Raw genomic sequence first — 21,760 nt, forward strand, 5'->3', positions numbered from 1 at the left:
ACTTCGCGGCTGAGCCGTTGTTGCTCCTAGACGTTTCCACTTCACAATAACAGCACTTACAGTGGACCGGGGCAGCTCTAGCAGCGCAGAAATATGATGAACTGACTTGTTGGAAAGGTGGCATCCTATGACGGTGCCACATTGAAAGTCACTGAGCTCTTCAGTACGGGCCATTCTACTGCCGATGTTTGTCTATGAAGATTGCATGGCTGCGTGCTCCATTTTATACACCTGTCAGCAACGGGTGTGGCTGAAATAGCCAAATCCACTAATTTGAAGGGGTGTCCACATACTTTTGTATCTATTGAACTAACGTAAGATAAAGTAGTTTCAATTAACTTCACAATTTCTAGGTGGCTCATAGGCCTACATCTAGTATTATACGTTAATACTTTTCTATTATAAGTCTTCAAGCTTCCTCTAATAGCGTACACAAAACATTTCATGATTTACTGTACTTTATTTCAATTGAAAATATCAACTATTGTGTTCACATACACTGAATTCCACACCAGTAAACATAAAAAGGTGCAACCATCTTAAGGAAAAAAGATTTACAGTAATCACAATGTCTTATGAGTAAAGTCCTTGAAGGCACAATCAGAAATGTTTATGATTTATATAGTTTCTTATTGCTGACATTTCACAAAGGCATAGTTGCCGAAGATACATTGAGTAGATTACATTCAGAGACGTAGAGATTTACACAAGTTGTAAGGCTAGTCAAAGCCTACTGCTTAATAAAAAGGCATTCAATCTAACAAGGACAAGGTTCATTTTGAAACACAACCACATTCATAATGCCTAAATGTTAATTATATTGGAAGATCTTTCTTAAAGTGTATCGATTTGAACTTAGTCATTACTCTTGCATAAAATATTTGACATGGTTTGTGCACTTACATTATTTTGCATAAATAGAAAAAGGTTGTGCTCTGCACAGTCAAGTGGGTAGATAATAAAAACATAGAAGAAAGAAAACAGTGAACATCAGGTCTCTCCCTATCCATTGTTAGCATGACCAAATCCACATTATTGCCTCAAACATGGAATAAATAGCTGGTTCTCTATCCATCGTTGCTTTCATAAATAATGGTTTCCTCCTTTAGACACATTTTAAACATTTAACAAAGGGAGATGGAAGCATAAATAACTAAAGTAAGGAAAAAGGTAACTAAAATTAGGAATGTTGACAGATATGCATTTCCAATCAAACCCTGTGTGAACTAGCCTAAATGACACAGGTTCAATAATGCTTCAACAAACTAGGCTAACTAAGGTAAGACCGTTGTGTATCTGAAATGTCACTACGAGGCAACATTGACTTTCAGATAGAGGTTAATGTACTTGTACCATGCCCCGCAATAATCTGATTTGGTATTAGATTAACGATTGTGTTTGATTGAACACACCAAGAAGTATAGCGGCAGCACCAAGGCACGTCATGATCATTTAAAGAAAAGGATCAAACATAACCCCTAGAAAAACAATGGAAGTTCAAGGTTTAAGAATGCAACAAAATAAACACTAACCAGCATATTATTATTGTTGAAGTGATGTGTTAAGGCTTTGGGATGAGCAGATACCAAAGTATAACTAGCTAGATGGCCTAATTAATGTCCACTAAATTGTAAGCAACATGGAATCCCTTCTGCAAAGGCCTGGCCAGAGAAATTTCATCAGTGACATGGACATCAACATACCTAGGGCTTCCAGTTCCATTTTGCCTAATGAGGGCCAATTAGGTTTTATACAGCATAAAATTACCAAAGCAATGACAAGAAATGTGCGCATACAGTACATTTGTATAAAATGGAATTCCAGTACCATAGTGTTACAACAAGCCATTCATTTTCAAAAGCTTGTCAAATAATTTAATGGTGAGATTCACATGTAGCCTGGAGTGATAGATCTAGAAAAAAAAAAAACAATTCAGCATACATTCCAGCATTCTGAAAAGAAACCTTGAGATTTAGTCTTAGTCCAAATCCTCATGGAGACTAAAGAAAGTGCATATGCTCAAAGGAAATAAGACCTTCATAGAGATTGCTTTATCCAATACACAGTGACAGTAATAGAAAACCACACACACAAACTAAAAGGGATGTTGGAGTGGAAGCCTAAATATCTCCCTCCATCTTACAGTTCCCTGGTCCACTCCTCATACATTACAGGGCCTGCTTGACAGAGTTGAGGCCCAGCAGGATGCTGGGCTTCTCCTCGATGACACGCACCAGCAGGTTGTCTATGTACTCCTCCAGCTCAACGATCTTGGAGTCTTTCTTGGAGAGCTCCGTCTGCTGCTTCACCACCAGGGTAATCAACTCCTCCTGGGTCAGCTGGGTGTAGGGCCCACTCTCCACCATGCCTGGTGCCTGAGGATGGTACAAAACGGTGTCACATCAGACATCAGCATTCTATCACTTTTTGGTTTTAATAGCTAAATAAAAAAAGGTATTGGTTTTATTATTATTAAACATATCAACATGCAGTACCTTCATCTTCCCCAGGGTGCGGTCATAAGTCAACATCTCTCCCACTACCCGGGTACTGATGGGAGCTTGGCTCTCTATGGAGCTCATGGGCTTCACTGGGTGAGGCCTGGAAATAGAGCAAGATTACAACAACAAAAAACACTCAAACTGAGGAGCATAACAGTTTGTCACAGAAGTCAAAATTGATTAGTTGGAAATTGAATTAACAGAGGTCCATTTCAGTTAGGCTGCAGGTATAGAAAACAACCACAAATCCTCCCCATGTGAGATATGCACAGCATTTATGAATCAGAAAGGCTGCACAGAGAAAAAAACACTTTTCCTAAGTTGAACAAAACAGAGAAACGCAACAGCATATCTCTGTTTCATACCAAAACCACTAATACAAAACAACCACTTTGATCAGAGTTACCACGCTATTTCAAAATATTCCCTGAGCAATTTGCTTGATTAATACTGACTACCAAGGCTGAAACTCCAAATCTCACCAAATACCAAAAAGTGAGAGACTAAGCATAAAGCTAGAGTCCTTAATTGAAACAATAAAAGGTGAGGGGTGGGGCTGGAGAAATGTAACCACACTCAAATTCATAGACAGAGATGAAAGGACTGACCATCCATATCGTCAAAATTATAGTTGAGGCTATATAGTGTTTGTTTGCCTGTTAGACATGAGCCAATTGACTGGTGAGAAGAAAATCCCTCATGTTTATGCATACAATAATTGAACGGCTGGTTATATCTATAGAGGGGTTCAGGCTCACCTGAGTGGAGTTGAGGCTGGCTCACCACCATTGCTACTCAGCACAGTGAGTGGCTGCACCTCAGAGGGTGCGACCAAGGCCCGTAGCAGGGTCTTTCCCCCTGTCTGTGGGGTGGGCTCTCCCACTATGGACTGGGGGGGCTTAGGAGAAGTCAGGACAGAAGGTACAGGGGAGGAGGAAGTAAAAGGGTCTGCTGCCCACTTGTCTTGAGTTTCCACCCCTTCTCTGCCATAGAGTTTACTCTGTCTAGTATTTTGAGTTTGAGGCGGCAGTTTTACACATCCTGTTGTAGTGGCTGAGCTGATCAGCTTGTCTTCTCTAGGTGAAGGGTCTTCTTTATCCAGCTCAATTTTTCCAATCGCTGCTTTATTACTTGAATTAGCTGGAGGCTGAGGTGCTCCTCGTTTCTTTTTAATTTGGGAAAATCCCCTTTGAAAAGCAGGACTCTGTTCTTCTGTTTTTTCCTGCTCGGGAGGTTCGTCTGAGTCACAGTCATTAAAACTGGCAAAGGGATCTGTTGGATTGTTTGGCGCGAAAAGTTTATCCAAGTCATTGGTTGTCATTGCCTGTTCTTTAAGCTTGCGGTTTTTCTGTGGTCCTCTAGTGAACAAGTAATCTCCGCTTTGCTCTGGTTGGGCCCATTGGTCTTTAGGCAGGATATCAGCAATGGGGAAGGGGTCAGGTTCAGCAAACTTCGCTTTCATAATGCGTTCCAACTGTGTTTTTTTCTCAATGTCGTTTTCTGCAGAGTCAAACGAGAGTTGCTTTTCATTGTCAGAAGTCACCTCAGTGTTCTTTTCAGTCACTGGACTACTCCTTCTCAGTTCCATGATGTCCAGGGTTGAGGCTCTCCTCTCCGATCTGTTCTCCTTCTCTACAGTGGTAGACTCTGCTGACATCTGCTCATGATCTGCAGGTCTCACTGGCTCTTTGCGGACTAACCTTTGTCTGGGTTTGACTGTGGGGATCTCTTTGGGAGTGTTTGGCAGTCCTTTAGGTTCATCTGTAGAACTTGACACCGAAACTGCTTGTGATGTAGGTCTAGGCTTTTCTGTTGAGAGAACAGGTTTGCCATCACTGGCTGTAGCAACAGATGTGTTGATTACCTTCCTTACCCTCCGTGACACCTCTGGAGGATGCATGTCTCTGCTCTGAACCACAGGTTTTGTAGAGACCAAGACTTTGGAGACGAAGGCATTGGGCCACTCAGATGGATTAGCCTGTATAGTGCTCTGGCCTTGGTTTGTGTTAGAGTCCATCAATAGTCTAGGGGTGGCTGCAGCTACTGGTTTGGAAGGGGGAGTGAGTGCTGGAAAACTGTTGGGCCCCACTCTCCTCAAAGAGGTAGATTGAACTTCCTGAACTTGTGTCTGTTGCTGGTGTACGGGTTCTGCTGCCCTCTCCTGCACGTAGGAATATTTGTCATTGCGTGGAGGTACTGGTGTGTCGAGGTCTGGGCCATCCACACTCATCTCTTTACCAATGAGCTGAGGCACATATTCCTGCTGTCTCTGATTCACCTCTGCAATTATATGGTCCCATCGAGTCTGTCCTAGTACTCCATGTCTCTTCTGTGGGAACAGGCTATCGTAGTCAGGAAGAGGTAGAGGAGGTATTTTGCCCTCAACCTCCTTAACAGGATAGCCACTTGCAACAGCAGATTTAGCAGAAACACTTCTGGAGCCTGCATTGGGTTTTCCATGGCTTTGTGGTTCCATTGGGCTGGGGGACAGAGGAGCTTGCCGCTTCTTGTCAGATCCATTGGGGGAAGGTCCTATGGCAGCCAGGTTCTCAGGGCTGCTATAGGGGGACTTGGAGGTGCTCCTCCGCGTCTTTGCGGGAGCAAGGGAGGAGTGGAGGTTGGAGAACATGTCAGGAGAATCAGAGGGGACGCGAGAATGGATTCAGCGCAGGAAAGGGACGGAGATTGCTGCCTATGGGAGTCTGAGTCAGGTGTTTCAGGCTGCTTCAGAGACGCCACTAATCTGCCAAGGAGTGAAAACCTGGAGGTCAGTGGCGGACAGTCACACAAGAACTATGAGCCTGCCCATGACAGCTGAAATAACCAACAACTTAGAGGAGTTTGCCTCCTCTTGCAGTGGCATTCATTCCATCAAGATCTTATCTTCACGTGTGATGATGCACCCCGAATGCTTACAAGAAAATGTCAGAAACTAGTGTTCTTTCCAGTCTGCTCAAGAATCGGTCTCTGCTCTTTTCTATTCTTTGTTCATCATTTGGACCCCTAATGATGATAATTTTGTGAACCCAGAGCATTTTCTGTCTGATATTTCAAACGTTTGTTTCAAAATTAAAGAACAGTGCAGTAATGAGAAAAATATATGCCATCTGGTTAGGGCTGGGCGGTATTCCGTATTTTACGATATACCGGTATTGATGCACGGACCGGTTTGGGTTTTTACTTTACCTTCTATAACAGTATTTGAATGTTTGGTTTGTTAAATGTGATACGCCATATGTAACGTCCATTTTTATAGTATACTTTGCTACTTGAGTCATCTCTCTCCGCCCTCTTTCTCCATGCAGCTTTCCACACAGACCTAGCCCTGTTCCCTGTCACTCAAGGAGCGCATTTGTTGTTCCCCGAACATGAGACACTTGCGTTCATTTACATTTACATTTTAGTCATTTAGCAGACGCTCTTATCCAGAGCGACTTACAGTTAGTGCATACATTCAGTCTCTGCATGGTCAATGCAGCACATGCAACAAAGTTGATGACCACGATGATGTTTTCATTTTACTTCTTAATATAAATCCACTAGCGTTCTATAATTACACTATTAGTTTGTGTTTCTTACATCTGCAAACAGCTAGTTTGTCTTTTCTTAGTAAGTTGAGCCTAAATATTGTTGGCCATTAATGCTAATCGCTAGCTAGCTATTAAATGTACTGAGTCAGAGCAAACGTAACTAGCTATACAGCCTGATAATACCAGTTATGGTGTACACCTATATCTGCATGATTTTTGTGCAACATTATCTTCAAATAATTTGTTAGCTACATGAAGTAGCTAAGAGAAAACATTCAATGCAGCCAAAGATTATAGGGTCCCCTAGGAAACACTTGTCAACACTTCGGTTCCTACCCTGTCAAACACTCCTGCCTGGCATTTTCATATGTCGTCATGTCAAACTGTATTCAAAGTGCCCACTATTATACTCTAACTATAGAATTTGAATAATCCTTCAATTTCCATGATTCCAACAGTTCACCCAAGTGTTTTGCCCCCTGCTTCTCCTTCACACAAATCCAGACAGCTGATGTTCTGAAAGAGCTGCAAAATCTGGACCCCTACAAATCATCTGGGCTAGACAATCTGGACCCTTTCTTTCTAAAACTACCCGCCGAAATTGTCGCAACCCCTATTACTAGCCTGTTCAACCTCTCTTTCGTAACGTCTGAGATCCCCAGAGATTGGAAAGCTGCCGCGGTCATCCCCCTCTTCAAAGGGGGTGACACTCTAGATCCAAACTGTTACAGACCCATATCCATCCTGCCCTGCCTTTCAAAAGTTTTTGAAAGCCAAGTTAACAAACAGATCACCGACCATTTCGAATCCCACCGTACCTTCTCCGCTATGCAATCCGGTTTCCGAGCTGGTCATGGGTGCACTTCAGCCACGCTCAAGGTCCTAAACGATATTATAACAGCGATCGATAATAGACAGTACTGTGCAGCCGTTTTCATTGACCTGGCCAAGGCTTTCGACTCTGTCAACCACTGCATTCTTATTGGCAGACTAAATAGCCTTGGTTTCTCAAATGACTGCCTCGCCTGGTTCACCAACTACTTCTCAGATAGAGTTCAATGTGTCAAATCGGAGGGCCTGTTGTCTGGACCTATGGCAGTCTCTATGGAGGTGCCACAGGGTTCAATTCTTGGGCCGACTCTTTTCTCTGTGTATATCAATGACGTCGCTCTTGCTGCTGGTGACTCTCAGATCCACCTCTACGCAGACGACACCATTTTGTATACATCTGGCCCTTCATTGGACACTGTGTTAACAAACCTCCAAACGAGCTTCAATGCCATACAACACTCCTTCCGTAGCCTCCAACTTCTCTTAAACACTAGTAAAACTAAATGCATGCTCTTCAACCGAACGCTGCTTGCACCCGCCCACCCGACTAGAATCACTACTCTTGACGGGTCTGACCTAGAGTATGTGGACAACTACAAATATCTAGGTGTCTGGTTAGACTGTAAACTCTCCTTCCAGACTCACATTAAGAATCTCCAATCCAAAGTTAAATCTAGAATCGGTTTCCTATTTCGCAAACAAAGCCTCCTTCACTCATGCTGCCAAACATGCCCTCGTAAAACTGACTATCCTACCGATCCTTGACTTCGGCAATGTCATTTACAAAATAGCCTCCAACACTCTACTCAGCAAATTGGATGTAGTCTATCACAGTGCCATCCGTTTTGTCTCCAAAGCCCCATATACTACCCACCACTGTGACCTGTACGCTCTTGTTGGCTGGTCCTCACTACATATTCGTCGCCAAACCCACTGGCTCCAGGCCATCTATAAATCACTGCTAGGCAAATCCCCGCCTTATCTTAGCTCATTGGTCACCATAGCAACACCCACCCGTAGTATGCGCTCCAGCAGGTATATCTCACTGGTCATCCCCAAAGCCAACACCTCCTTTGGCCGCCATTCCTTCCAGTTCTCTGCTGCCAATGACTGGAACAAATTGCAAAAATCTCTGAAGCTGGAGACACTTATCTCCCTCACTAACTTTAAGCACCAGTTGTCAGAGCACCTTACCGATCACTGCACCTGTACACAGCCCATCTGAAATTAGCCCGCCCAACTACCTCATCCCTATATTGTTATTTATTTGGCTCATTTGTACCCCAGTATCTCTATTTGCACATCATCTCTTGCACATCTATCATTCCAGTGTTAATACTAATTGTAATTATTTTGCACTATAGCCTATTTATTGCCTTACCTCCATAACTTGCTACATTTGCACACACTGTATATATATTTATTTCTGTTGTATTTTTGACTTTGTTTTGTTTTACCCCATATGTAACTCTGTGTTGTTGTTTTTTTCGCACTGCTTTGCTTTATCTTGGCCAGGTCGCAGTTGTAAATGAGAACTTGTTCTCAACTGGTTTACCTGGTTAAATAAAGGTGGAAAAAAAATAATAAAAAAATAATAATTCACAAGTCAAATTGCATTTGCAACATTTGGTTAGAAATATGGCCTAGATAGTTTGCCCATATCGATTTGAACAGTATAAAACAATCAAAATGGAGAAAGACCCATTGAAATCACTTAGAATGTATGTATGTATGTGTTGCCACCCTAGGGTCACACACTACTCAAAGCAAATTTTGAACTTTTATTATTCAAAAACATAAAATACTGTCAAATACCGTCAATTTTTTTATTTTTATACCGCAATATTATATTTTGGCCATATTGCCCAGCCCTACGTCTAGTCCCATCTGTAACCCGCTCTACCCCAAACACGCAAAAACACCTGACGTTATTTTCTTGTAGCACATCATCACACCTGATAAGGTCTTGATGGAATTAAACATAATTTGGAAATATGGGAATGCCCACAATTGCCTTTCTTTTTAAAACACATAAAAGGCTGGTTATAAAAACACATTCAAATACTTTAGGATGGGCTATATCATCATTCTTGCAAAAAGGCTCAAACATAGGCTACTAAACAAATCTAGATTTAGAACGTCTGAATTTCAGTGGCAAAATAAGATTAGGCTATAGCAAAACTAAAAAAGTATTTCCTCCTTTAAAAAGGAATTTGACTATATTGAGTGGACAACTCACCATTAGGAAAGCATGATTAAAATAAATCCAGAAATAGATGAGTGAAAAAACAAAGCCTTGTTTGCTCCAGCAGACTGTCCCAATGTACTTAGTCACCCCAGTGTTAGCTCACTTCATCCCTCCCAACCTGTTCTGCACCATACCACCCAGACTCAGACACACCTAGATTCCACACTGCAGACCAATCAGCAAAGCAGCCAAACAGGCCCATCACATGCCAGATGATCCACGATCATGTTTGTCAAGGCTTTTAAGAGCCTTAAAGCTGGAATCATTAATGGTGAAACTGCAATGTCCATTTGCAATATTACAACAAACAAGTTACTGCAGCCTACTGTTTTGTTATAATGCTCGCTATACCCATGATAGAGCCGATTCCACCATTGTTGTGAATGCCATCATGGTCCCAACTCATGTAATTTCACATGTCACTGTGATTAACCCTCAGAGTTAAATAACCTTGCAGAAACATGGGGAATGGCAGGAATGTAGACACTGGACAACATTCCCTCTTAATGAGATACGGCCTGACATGCAGCATGACCCCATCCAGCTGTGAAGGCCAGAGATAGGCTCAAAATAAATGCGGAGGGTACCGGTACAGAGTCAATCTGCAGGGGCACAGATTAGTCGAGGTAATATGTACATAGATAATAAACAGAGAGTAGCAGCAGCATAAAAGAGGGGATGGGGTGGGTACAATGCAAATAGTCTGGGTAGCCATTTGATTAGCTGTTCAGGAGTCTTATGACTTGGGGGTAGAAGCTGTAAAGAAGCCTTTTGGACCTAGACTTGGCGCTCCGGTACCGCATGCCGTGCGGAAGCAGAGAGAACAGTCTATGACTAGGGTGGCTGGAGTCTTTGACCATTTTTAGGGCCTTCCTCTGACACCGCCTGGTATAGAGGTCCTGAATGGCAGGAAGCTTGGCCCCAGTAATGTACTGGGCCGTACGCACTACCTTCTGTAGTGCCTTCCGGTCGGAGGACGAGCAGTTGCCATACCAGGCGGTGATGCAACCAGTCAGGATGCTCTCGATGGTGCAGCTGTAGAATTTTTTGAGGATCTGAGGACCCATGCCAAATATTTTGTGCTCAGTCCTCTTTTTTTCCCCTGTAGTCCACAATCATCTCCTTTGTCTTGGTCACGTTGAGGGAGAGGTTGTTGTCCTGGCACCACACGGCCAGATCTCTGACCTCCTCCCTATAGGCTGTCTCATCGTTGTCGGTGATCAGGCCTACCACTGTTGTGTCGTCGGCAAACTTAATGATGGTGTTGGAGTCGTGCCTGGCCATGCAGTCATGGGTGAACAGAGAGTACAGGAGGGGACTGAGCACACACCCCTGAGAGGCCCCCGTGTTGAGGATCAGTGTGGCAGATGTGTTGTTACCTACCCTTACCACCTGGGGGCGGCCCGTCAGGAAGTCCAGGATCCAGTTGCAGAGGGAGGTGTTTAGTCCCAGGATCCTTAGCTTAGTGATGAGCTTAGAGGGCACTATGGTGTTGAATGCTGAGCTGTAGTCAATGAATAGCATTCTCACGTAGGTGTTCCTCTTGTCCAGGTGGGAAAGGGCAGTGTGGAGTGCAATAGAGATTGCATCATCTGTGGATCTGTTGGGGCGGTATGCAAATTGGAGTGGGTCTAGGGTTTCTGGGATAATGCTGTTGATGTGAGCCATGACCAGCCTTTCAAAGCACTTCATGGCTACAGACGTCAGTGCTACGGGTCGGTAGTCATTTAGGCAGGTTATCTTAGAGTCCTTGGGCACGGGGACTATGGTGGTCTGCTTGAAACATGTTGGTATTACAGACTCAGTCAGGGACATGTTGAAAATGTCAGTGAAGACACTTGCCAGTTGGTCAGCACATGCTCGGAGTACACGTCCTGGTAATCCGTCTGGCCCTGCGGCCTTGTGAATGTTGACCTGCTTAAAAGTCTTACTCACATCGGCTACGGAGAGCGTGATCACATAGTCATCCGGAACAGCTGGTGCTCTCATGCATGCTTCAGTGTTGCTTGCCTCGAGCGAGCATAGAAGTGGTTTAGCTCGTCTGGTAGGCTTGTGTCACTGGGCAGCTCGCGGCTGTGCTTCCCTTTGTAGTCTGTAATAGTTTTCAAGCCCTGCCACATCCGACGAGCGTCAGAGCCAGTGTAGTACGATTCAATCTTAGTCCTGTATTGACTCTTTGCCTGTTTGATGGTTCGTCGGAGGTCATAGCGGGATTTCTTATAAGCGTCCGGGTTAGAGTCCCGTTCCTTGAAAGCGGCAGCTCTACCCTTTAGCTCAGTGCGGATGTTTCCTGTAATCCATGGCTTCTGGTTGGGGTATGTACGTACGGTCACTGTGGGGACGACATCATCGATGCACTTATTGATGAAGCCAGTGACTGATGTGGTGTACTCCTCAATGCTGTCTGAAGAATCCCGGAACATGTTCCAGTCTGTGCTAGCAAAACAGTCCTGTAGCTTAGCATCTGCGTCATCTGACCACTTTTTTATTAACCGAGTCACTGGTGCTTCCTGCTTTAGTTTTTGCTTATACGCAGGAATCAGGAGGATAGAGTTATGGTCAGATTTGCCAAATGGAGGGCGAGGGAGAGCTTTGTATGCGTCTGTGTGTGGAGTAAAGGTGGTCTAGAGTTTTTTTCCCTCTGGTTGCACATTTAACATGCTGGTAGAAATTAGGTAGAACGGATTTAAGTTTCCCTGCATTAAAGTCCCCGGCCACTAGGAGCGCTGCATCTGGATGAGCATTTTCCTGTTGATTAATGGCCTTGTACAACTCATTCAGTGCAATCTTAATGCCAGCATTGGTTTGTGGTGGTAAATAGACAGCTATGAAAAATATAGATGAAAACTCTCTTGGTAAATAGTGTGGTCTACAGCTTATCATAAGATACTCTACCTCAGGCGAGCAAAACCTTGAGACTTCCTTAGTATTTGATTTTGTGCACCAGCTGTTGTTTACAAATATACACAGACCGCCACCCCTTGTCTTACCGGAGTCAGCCGTTCTGTCCTGCCGATGTAGCGTATAGCCTACATCGTACAACCATATGCAACGGAGAATAATAAAACCATTTAAACTACAGTTGGATAGCAACCAAGGAAAACTCACCACAGCTACTCAATCTGGACAACATACAGCAATTTGAGTGAAAATATATATGGATTTTAGGAGAGTTCTAAGAATGAGGTCAGAGACACTAGTTCACCAGTGACAGTAGTGAGCTTTTTGAAATTGGAGAGCTGGATGTATATGGTTAGATGAAAGGCTGCCAAGGCAGCCAACATGATCTGTTGCATATGCTATCAAAGCAAAATATTTCAAAATAGTTAACTGGAAATAACATGAAAACCATCTAGCACCCATTAGCAATATTCTGAGACAGAAAATGTGTATTGGTTAGTGTTACCTGATCAGCAGTGAAGTACATTGGGTATATAGTAGCTCCAATTACCATTGTACATGTAACTTTTGTCAGAACATCAGGTAGGCCTACATTACATTAGTAGGCTGACAAAGCTTACAGCAGAGAGAAGGACACATCCTAACTTGAGACCTGCATTATTAAAACCATGCATTGATGGGAGATTCACACGAAGTTTGGACTTAACTATGCAGATCTCAAGTTAGAATAGAGCTGTAAGTGCATTAGAACAAGACCGACACCTACCTAGGCTTGACTGCAGACACCTTGGCAGTGCGGTTGGAGTTGAGGAAGACAGCAGCGCTCGTGGTGTTGGGGCTGCAGACATCCTTCTGGGAGTCCACCGGGCTCTGCTCAAACAGGTTTGGAGGGTCTGGACTGAGGGGGATCTCCTCAAATTGGTTGGTGGCGTGTGGAGGGACCGCCAAATCTCTGGTGAAGCGTCTGGGAGCTGGGTTGGGCCTCTCCTCCTTGGCGCTAGTCTGCTGCTGCTCTTCCTTTTTCTCCTCCTTCTTCATGATCATACCAAACAGAGAGGACAGCCTCTCAGCCACAGAGGCCTCCTCCTGTTGTTTCTGCTCCTCTGCTCTCTTGGTCTCCTCCTGCTGCCGCTGGTCCTCCCCCAGCCTCTGAAGCTCCTCCGCCTCCAGCCGCCTCCTTTTTTCCTCTAGGCACTTCAGCTCATCTTCCCGCTGCTTATTCCTCCTTGCCTCATCCTCCTGGAACCTTCTCCTCCTCTCCTGCTCCTCCTGTTGCTTGCATTCCTCCTCCTCCTGAAGTATCTTGAGCTGCGCTCTGTGTTTCTCCTCATTCCATCTCTTCTCTTCGGCCTGTCTCTTCTCCTCCTCCTCCTCCTGAAGGCTCCGTTGCTCCAGCAGAGCCCTATCCGCAGACTCCTTTCTGTAGGTGGGGACAGAGAGGCCCTTGAGGGAGTCTACAGAGACATCAGATGGTTGCCTGCGGCTGCGTACATCCTCCACTGAGCCCTGACCAGAGCTGTTGAGGCTGAGGGTGGACCCAGACTTGGGCTCTACCTCCTCTGCATACACATGGTTGCCGTTGATGCACGTGCTGTTCGGATCGTCCTTCTGCTTGGATCTGCCCAGAAGAGAAAAAGGTCCTGTAGACACCTTGCTGTCATTGCTGCCTGTCCGCTTGTGGCCCAGGAACTTGAACTTCTTTTTAACTGTAGATAGAAAGAGATAGTGAAGGAGGTTATTGCATATTCCAATCATCATTACTGAAATATAAAAAAAGGTATGCAGACAGAAGTCAAAATGTTTAAGCTGAATGAAAGGAGCTCACCATCAGGAGAATCCACATTGAGGCCAGAAGAGCGACTGCCACTGAGGGATGCATTCTTCTCAGGAAGAGTGCCCAGTGTAGACATGGACTGGGAGACGTTGCGCTGCAAGTTGGATTTAGGGGCAAAGAGGGTCTTGAGCTTGGATTTCTTCTTGGCCTCAGGGAACTCTGAGTACACTGAGTGGGAGTCAGCCTCTCCCTCGCTGTCAGTCAGTACCTGGCTGACAGAGGGCACTATTGCAGAGGCTGAGTCAGAGAAGCTGTCCTTTTTCTTCCCACGCACTTTGTCCTTGAGCTTTCCGATGCGGGAGCGTGGTTTGTCTTGCATGGAAAGGTCAAACATGCTGGCTGTCAAGTTGTTTCTCATAAACTGGATGTCCAACATCACTTCCCCTTTGACTTTATCCTCCTTCCTATTCTTATCCAGCAGTTTGTACCAACTGAAAATGAGAGAAATAGATATTACACTGAACAAAAATAAAATGAAACAATTTAAAAGATTTTACTGAGTTACAGTTCATATAAGGGAATCGGTCAATTTAAATAAATTCATTAGGCCCTAAGCTATAGATTTCATATCACTGAGAATATAGATATGCATCCGTTGGTCACAGACACCTTAAAAAAAAAAGATGGGGCGTGGATCAGAAAACCAGTCAGTATCTGGTGCGACATCTCCTTCGCATAGAGTTGATCTGGCTGTTGATCGTGGCCTGTGGAATGTTGTCCCACTCCTCTTTAACGGCTGTGCGAAGTTGCTGGATATTGGCGGGAACTAGTATCCCAAACATGCTCAATGGGTGACATGTCGGGTGAGTATGCAGGCCATGGAAGAACTGGGACATTATCAGCTTCCAGGAATTGTGTACAGATCCTTGCGACATGGGGCCGTACATTATCATGCTGAAACAGGAGGTGATGGCGGCAGATGAATGGCACGACAATGGGCCTCAGGATCTCGTCACGGTATCTCTGTGCAATCAAATTGCCATCGATAAAATGCAACTGTGTTCCTTGCTCGTTGCTTATGCCTGTCCATACCATAACGGGGCATTTTGTTCAAAACGTTGACATCAGCAAACCACTCGCCCATTCGACACCATACACACTGTCCGCCATCTGCCCAGTACAGTTGAAACCAGGATTCCTCCATGAAGAGCACACTTCTCCAGCGTGCCAGTGGCCATCGAAGGTGAGCATTTGCCCACTGAAGTCTTATTATTATTATTATTGAAGTTGGTTACGATGCCGAACAGCAGTCAGGTCAAGACCCTGCTGAGGAGCACGCAGATGAGCTTCCCTGAGAAGGTTTCTGACAGTTTGTGCAGAAATTCTTCGGTTGTGCAAACCCACACTATCATCATTTTCAATTCTGTTAAATTACATTGGAGGCGGCTTATGGTAGAAAAATTTACATTAAATTATCTGGCAATAGCTCTGGTGGACATTCCTGCAGTCAGCATGCCAATTGCATGCACCCTCAAAACTTGAGACGTCTGTGGCATTGTGTTGTGTGACAAAACTACATATTTTAGAGTGGCCTTTTATTGTCCCCAGCACAAGGCGCACCTGTGTAATGATCATGCTGTTTAAATCGGCTTCTTGATATGCCACACCTGTCAGGTCGATGGATTATCTTGGCAAAGGAAAAATGCTCACTAACAGGGATGTAAACAAATGTGTGCACAAACCATGAGAGAAATAAGCTTTTGTGCATATGGAAAATATCTGAGATCTTTTATTTCAGCTCATGGGACCAACACTTTACATGTTGCATTTATATTTTTGTTCAGTGTAGGTCCTCCTGTTCAATTAAAAATCAAATTATATGGCCGCATGACGCAGAACCAATGTACTGAAGGTCAAATGTGAGGAATTGTCTATTAAGCTTAGCTACGCGGTAAAACTTTTTCAACATCATGATTTGCCAGGAAATGGGGTCAAACATGACTTGATAAAACTATTACTGAACTTTTGGACTAGTTTTGGAGGTCAGGAACTATAATAGATCCAGCTCATCCAGTGCTGACGTAAATGGGCTGTAAACTAATTGCAGTTTAGGCCCACTCTGCACAAAGGAAAGTGTTCTGGAGAGCCCTTTCCATAACAGCCTCTGTGATTGCAGAGACATTGCACAATAAGAGCACTGCTAGATTTGGTCAATAAGCAGAGCGGTAGGCTAATCCCAGTAATGCAAAGTGCAGCTCCACAGACTGTGCCCCAGGTGAACTCTCACCTTCCCAAGACCAGAACAACAACCCATCCAACCCATGCTGGAGCAGGTTAAGTGGAAGTCCCTTGCAGTGTGCCATTTTTGCATATTCAGTCACTCGCAGTAGGCCTATGCTCTTAATCTTTTTGCATCTTCACTTGAGTTTTTATCATCATATAATGGAAGCTTAAAACATTTAGCCAGACCTACAAAGGAAGCCAGTAGAGGGCAGAAATCCCTGGTTAAATTCAGTGTCATCACTGAACCTCCATGTTTCAGGGTCAGCTGGGACAAGGAAAGCATTCAGGGGGTCAGAGTTCTGATCGATAAGCTCAGGCTCTAGTGAGCACTACACACATCCTTCCCTGAGGACATCATACTTCCATAGGCAGTAAAAGGTTAAAGGAAAACAACTGGTCACTTTTTACTCTCATAGATAGTTAGCTGATGGGTCTATATTTAGAATGCATTCAGCTGAAATTCGATGTACACTGCTGGGCAGTGATCAGACATTATTCTATGTGGTTCATGTGAAGTTCAGTGAATCATTTCCCTACCCTTACTGGAGTACTAAAACAAAAATCCAGACAGGATCCTGTGGGAAAACAGTCAGGAAACATGCATGGGAGTAAACCTAGCCTACATTCCATAAAGCCTAGCAGAGCAGTAGGGAGGCCTTCTTAAGAGGTGTAGGCTAATGAAAGCTATGCTTTCTCCAAGCATTCCTAATATCCTTCCCAAACTGGGCCATGCCAGGTAAAACAAATACTAACAGAGCACAGAACAATGGGATACAATTGAGAACATTTAAGACAATATTTCAATTTATTTTCTGTAGTACTGGTCAGACTCTGAACACTGGTTCAGTGAAGGGATTCTATGAGTTAAAAGGAAGAATGAGTTGACATGGCACACGTGATAGTGTTTCCAGATAAATAGAAAACCCTGGCCCTGATAGAGGAGTGGTGGTCTGCTGTTGGACCAGTTCTCTCAGAGAAAGTGGTGGAGGCACCGACTTCCCTCTGAAGTATAATGATTAACATGTCACGTCCAGCTAATGACTAACACGACAGACTAAACGCTATGGATTTGTTTGACAGAAGATCCTTTGCTGCCTTTGTGAGAGAGAAATATAGCAAACATAAAAAATGATGAGTAAACCTCGATTCATGCACATATAGGTCTATTTCATGATTAATTTGGTGTTGAGAAATAGTCTAATGATATTTTAGACATCTCAAAGATGAAACGGGTCTATAGCCAAGTCCATTTCTAATGTGGAAACAGAAATACCAAAAAAGCATACTTAACATAGGCCTTTATTGTTGTCAGTAGTGCCTACATTATTCAATATCAAAGTTGTGGAACTTCCCTTTCACCTAATATACCTAAGTGTGAACAGTGATGACATGTTCAAGAGCCATACCTGGAATATGATCAGTAACATGGTGTGTTATTTGGCATCATATCATTTCACTGTCTCATGCTGAGAACATATTCTGCTACATTGGGAAAGGACAAAGAGCTCCCATGCAGGAAAACCTAGTGCCTTACCTCAATGTCAAACCCTGACCCAGCAACAGAAGTAGGACAGTAATCTAACACCAAACGCTGCAAGGGGGAACAAACAGCAACATCCAATTCCCTTTTTGTGTTTGAGAGAGAAGGAGCAAGATAAGTCATAAAAAGCTATCCAACCCCAACTGAGTAAACTCTAGATAAGGTTCTAGATATGAGCGTATAGTAAACAAGTGAATGAGCCTAAGCACTGTACAAAGGCTGCCCTTGGGACAGCCTATACTGAGAGAGCATTATACACAGAAGGATACAACCATGACAGTCACTCACTGCCCTCAATTGAGACAAATAGCCTACAAGTCAAAGATTAGTATGCAGTCTTCAATATTGAAATCTAAATGTCCTTCAGTCTTCTGTCCATGTTTAAGTCAGCGAACAGTCTTAAAAACACTATTAAATAAGATGTGGGTGTGTACATTTTGCCTCATAGGTAGCTAGCCTACTGTTTTGTTATAATGCTCGCTATACCCATGATAGAGCCGATTCCACCATTGTTGTGAATGCCATCATGGTCCCAACCCATGTAATTTCACATGTCACTGTGATTAACCCTCAGAGTTAAATAACCTTGCAGAAACATGGGGAATGGCAGGAATGTAGACACTGGACAACATTCCCTCTTAATGAGATACGGCCTGACATGCAGCATGACCCCATCCAGCTGTGAAGGCCAGAGATAGGCTCAAAATAAATGCGGAGGGTACCGGTACAGAGTCAATCTGCAGGGGCACAGATTAGTCGAGGTAATATGTACATGTAGGTAGAGTTAAAGTGACTATGCATAGATAATAAACAGAGAGTAGCAGCAGCGTAAAAGAGGGGATGGGGTGGGTACAATGCAAATAGTCTGGGTAGCCATTTGATTAGCTGTTCAGGAGTCTTATGACTTGGGGGTAGAAGCTGTAAAGAAGCCTTTTGGACCTAGACTTGGCGCTCCGGTACCGCATGCCGTGCGGAAGCAGAGAGAACAGTCTATGACTAGGGTGGCTGGAGTCTTTGACCATTTTTAGGGCCTTCCTCTGACACCGCCTGGTATAGAGGTCCTGAATGGCAGGAAGCTTGGCCCCAGTAATGTACTGGGCCGTACGCACTACCTTCTGTAGTGCCTTGCGGTCGGAGGACGAGCAGTTGCCATACCAGGCGGTGATGCAACCAGTCAGGATGCTCTCGATGGTGCAGCTGTAACACTTTGAGGATCTGAGGACCCATGCCAAATCTTTTCAGTCTCCTGAGGGGGAAATAGGCTTTGTTGTGCCCTCTTCACGACTGTCTTGGTATGTTTGGACCATGTTAGTTTGTTGGTGAAGCTCTCAACCTGTTCCACTACAGCCCCGTCGATGAGAATGGGGGCGTGTTCGGTCCTCTTTTTCCGTAGTCCAATCATCTACTTTGTCTTGATCACGTTGAGGGAGAGGTTGTGATCTTGGCACCACACAACCAGGTCTCTGACCTCCTCCCTATAGGCTGTCTCATCGTTGTCGGTGATCAGGCCTACCACTGTTGTGTCGTCGGCAAACTTAATGATGGTGTTGGAGTCGTGCCTGGCCATGCAGTCATGGGTGAACAGAGAGTACAGGAGGGGACTGAGCACACACCCCTGAGAGGCCCCCGTGTTGAGGATCAGTGTGGCAGATGTGTTGTTACCTACCCTTACCACCTGGGGGCGGCCCGTCAGGAAGTCCAGGATCCAGTTGCAGAGGGAGGTGTTTAGTCCCAGGATCCTTAGCTTAGTGATGAGCTTAGAGGGCACTATGGTGTTGAATGCTGAGCTGTAGTCAATGAATAGCATTCTCACGTAGGTGTTCCTCTTGTCCAGGTGGGAAAGGGCAGTGTGGAGTGCAATAGAGATTGCATCATCTGTGGATCTGTTGGGGCGGTATGCAAATTGGAGTGGGTCTAGGGATTCTGGGATAAGGGTGTTGATGTGAGCCATGACCAGCCTTTCAAAGCACTTCATGGCTACAGACGTCAGCGCTACGGGTCGGTAGTCATTTAGGCAGGTTATCTTAGTGTCCTTGGGCACTATGGTGGTCTGCTTGAAACATGTTGGTATTACAGACTCAGTCAGGGACATGTTGAAAATGTCAGTGAAGACACTTGCCAGTTGGTCAGCACATGCTCGGAGTACACGTCCTGGTAATCCGTCTGGCCCTGCGGCCTTGTGAATGTTGACCTGCTTAAAAGTCTTACGGCAGCCATCTTTTCCGGCGCCATTATATTTACTATTTACTAAAAGGGGAGATATGGTTAGGGTATTAGCTCAAGTATTCACAGCCTAAAGCTACAGTCTGACAAGAAAGCAGAGGAAGCGTGACCTCACCCAACATAATCAGATCGTTTTCCCAACCAGCTCCATGGTTTCGGTTGTCCCACTGAGCTACTGATAAGGGATCTGGAATGGCCTTCTCTGTGTGTGCTTTAGGTGTGTAAACATGTGCAGAGGTTGATGGCTGTAGAGTACAATAGATATTTATCAGTCTTCAGATAAACCTGACAAACGTAATGGAATTTCATCTCTGCTATGTCAGTGAAATTCATCAATGGTGACACCTAACAGAGCAGAAGAGACATTCCTATCACTAATACCATTCTGGCTACATGAAGAACCCCCTCTCGGTGGAGAATTAGAAAGAAAAAAAAATAATCACAATCCATACACACAGATCCTTTATCTTTATTCAACATTAGTTACTTACTCAGTCCTTTTCCGGGCACTGTTATCGTTTAGCTCCAGTAGGTTGACCACAGCTTGTCCCAGGAACTTGTCCAGTCCCACCAGAGCTCGGTGCATTACGATGATATACAGAGTGCAGCGTTCAGCATTGCCATGGTGGAACAGTGGCAGGTCAAACGTTGCCTCTTCCTTCCATACCGGTGCGACACATTTTTCGGCAACCGAGGTAGAAAACTTGTCTTTGGCCACCTGCATGATGGCATAGGCATCGTTGGTTCCATTCTTGCCTTTGATCCTCAAATTCCTGGCTTGGAACACCGTTACCTGTACGCTTGTGGGATACCACTGCTGGCTTTGGTCAGCCAAAGCCATTTCAAAGCTTTAGCTAAAAAAAACGACTTTGGCAGGTTTTAGGATATCCTAACGACTTTGTTTTTACTTACAGAGACTGACTAACTATATGTTACTACTGGTAGCTCGTCGTCCTCGGTAATGTATAATGACGATTGTCGACTCTCGGCCGGGTATCTGATGATGTCGACACACTTGACACTCCCAGTTCACTCTACAATACCACCTACGCAGTGGGTATGATAAGGAGAGTCTGAGTAATATAACGAACCTTATATATCCGTCTCAATTAGCTAATGCAACACAGGGGTTGGTCCTTACTACTAGCTAACTTAATGGCTAGGTAAATATGAAATATCAAGAACTTGCTAACGTTAGCTAGCTTACTAGCTGCTTTAACTTGCCCAAATAAATTCAGACGTTCGACAAGAACCATCGTATACAATTTTCTTCTATAAGTAAATTGTACTCTGCGTTCTCATACAAAGAGGTCAAATACTAACACAACGACTGTCTGTAATAATTGCTTTTCTGTAATAATTGCTTTTCATTGTCTCTCGCTTGACTGTTGACTTTTTTCTTTGTTGAACGATAAACTTCCTCATCAACCATTCTTCCCGCCCATACTTCCCACATTCCTATCTGATTGGTTAAAATTTGCGTCAAGACGTTAACGACCTACCGTGATTGGACAGTGGCGCTGGTGCCATAGTAACGCGAATTACGCAGTCTTTTAATCGCCACTACGCACAGGTCTACGATCAGGTTTGTACATTTGCAACCCCTGACCTTATTTTATTCTAGGTACTTTAACTTTTGAAACTCAATTCATGTGTAGTGGTTTTATTATATTACTTTAATGTTTTTTTTATGTTTCTTCTGAGAAAATATACCGGTAGTGATGTCCTATGTTTTTTTTTAAATTATTGTATTGTAATTTGAAATGTAATAAAAAATAAAAATAATAATAATAATATATATATATATATATATATATATATAATGTCTAGGATCAATTTACCATCCCTGAATCCCCCAGCCCAGGACCACGCTGACCTTATGTTTGTAAACATGCTGACTAATTGTTTCTAAACTACACTAATAGAACA

General features: G+C 44.1%; 1 protein-coding gene across 2 annotated transcripts; it reads right to left on the bottom strand.

The window, feature by feature from the left end:
- Window positions 1-440: 440 nt before the first annotated feature.
- Window positions 441-21,255, bottom strand: LOC121530890 (rab11 family-interacting protein 1). Of its 2 annotated transcripts, XM_041836232.2 has the most exons (5): window positions 20,323-21,255; window positions 13,837-14,276; window positions 12,778-13,717; window positions 2,496-2,601; window positions 441-2,375 (listed from the first exon to the last, which is right to left on the bottom strand). In XM_041836232.2, exons 1-5 carry the CDS (start codon window positions 20,670-20,672, stop codon window positions 2,169-2,171), a joined length of 2,043 nt encoding a protein of 680 aa, XP_041692166.1. In that variant the 5' UTR covers window positions 20,673-21,255; the 3' UTR covers window positions 441-2,168. The 2 variants fall into 2 exon arrangements, with proteins under 2 accessions (XP_041692166.1, XP_041692164.1); XM_041836230.1 differs by lacking the exons at window positions 12,778-13,717; window positions 13,837-14,276; window positions 20,323-21,255 and adding exons at window positions 3,260-5,244; window positions 9,102-9,741.
- Window positions 21,256-21,760: the final 505 nt, after the last annotated feature.

The sequence above is a fragment of the Coregonus clupeaformis genome, chromosome 18 (genome assembly GCF_020615455.1).
Source record: "Coregonus clupeaformis isolate EN_2021a chromosome 18, ASM2061545v1, whole genome shotgun sequence".
In the NCBI taxonomy this organism is placed as follows: domain Eukaryota; kingdom Metazoa; phylum Chordata; class Actinopteri; order Salmoniformes; family Salmonidae; genus Coregonus; species Coregonus clupeaformis.

Coding starts and splice junctions, on each gene's coding strand:
- LOC121530890 (XM_041836230.1), bottom strand. CDS start 5,130: ATGTTCTCCAACCTCCACTCCTCCCTTGCTCCCGCAAAGACGCGGAGG. Junction 2,602..3,259: donor CCAGCCTCAACTCCACTCAG/GTGAGCCTGAAC, acceptor CTCTATTTCCAG/GCCTCACCCAGTGAAGCCCA. Junction 2,376..2,495: donor GCACCCTGGGGAAGATGAAG/GTACTGCATGTT, acceptor TACCATCCTCAG/GCACCAGGCATGGTGGAGAG.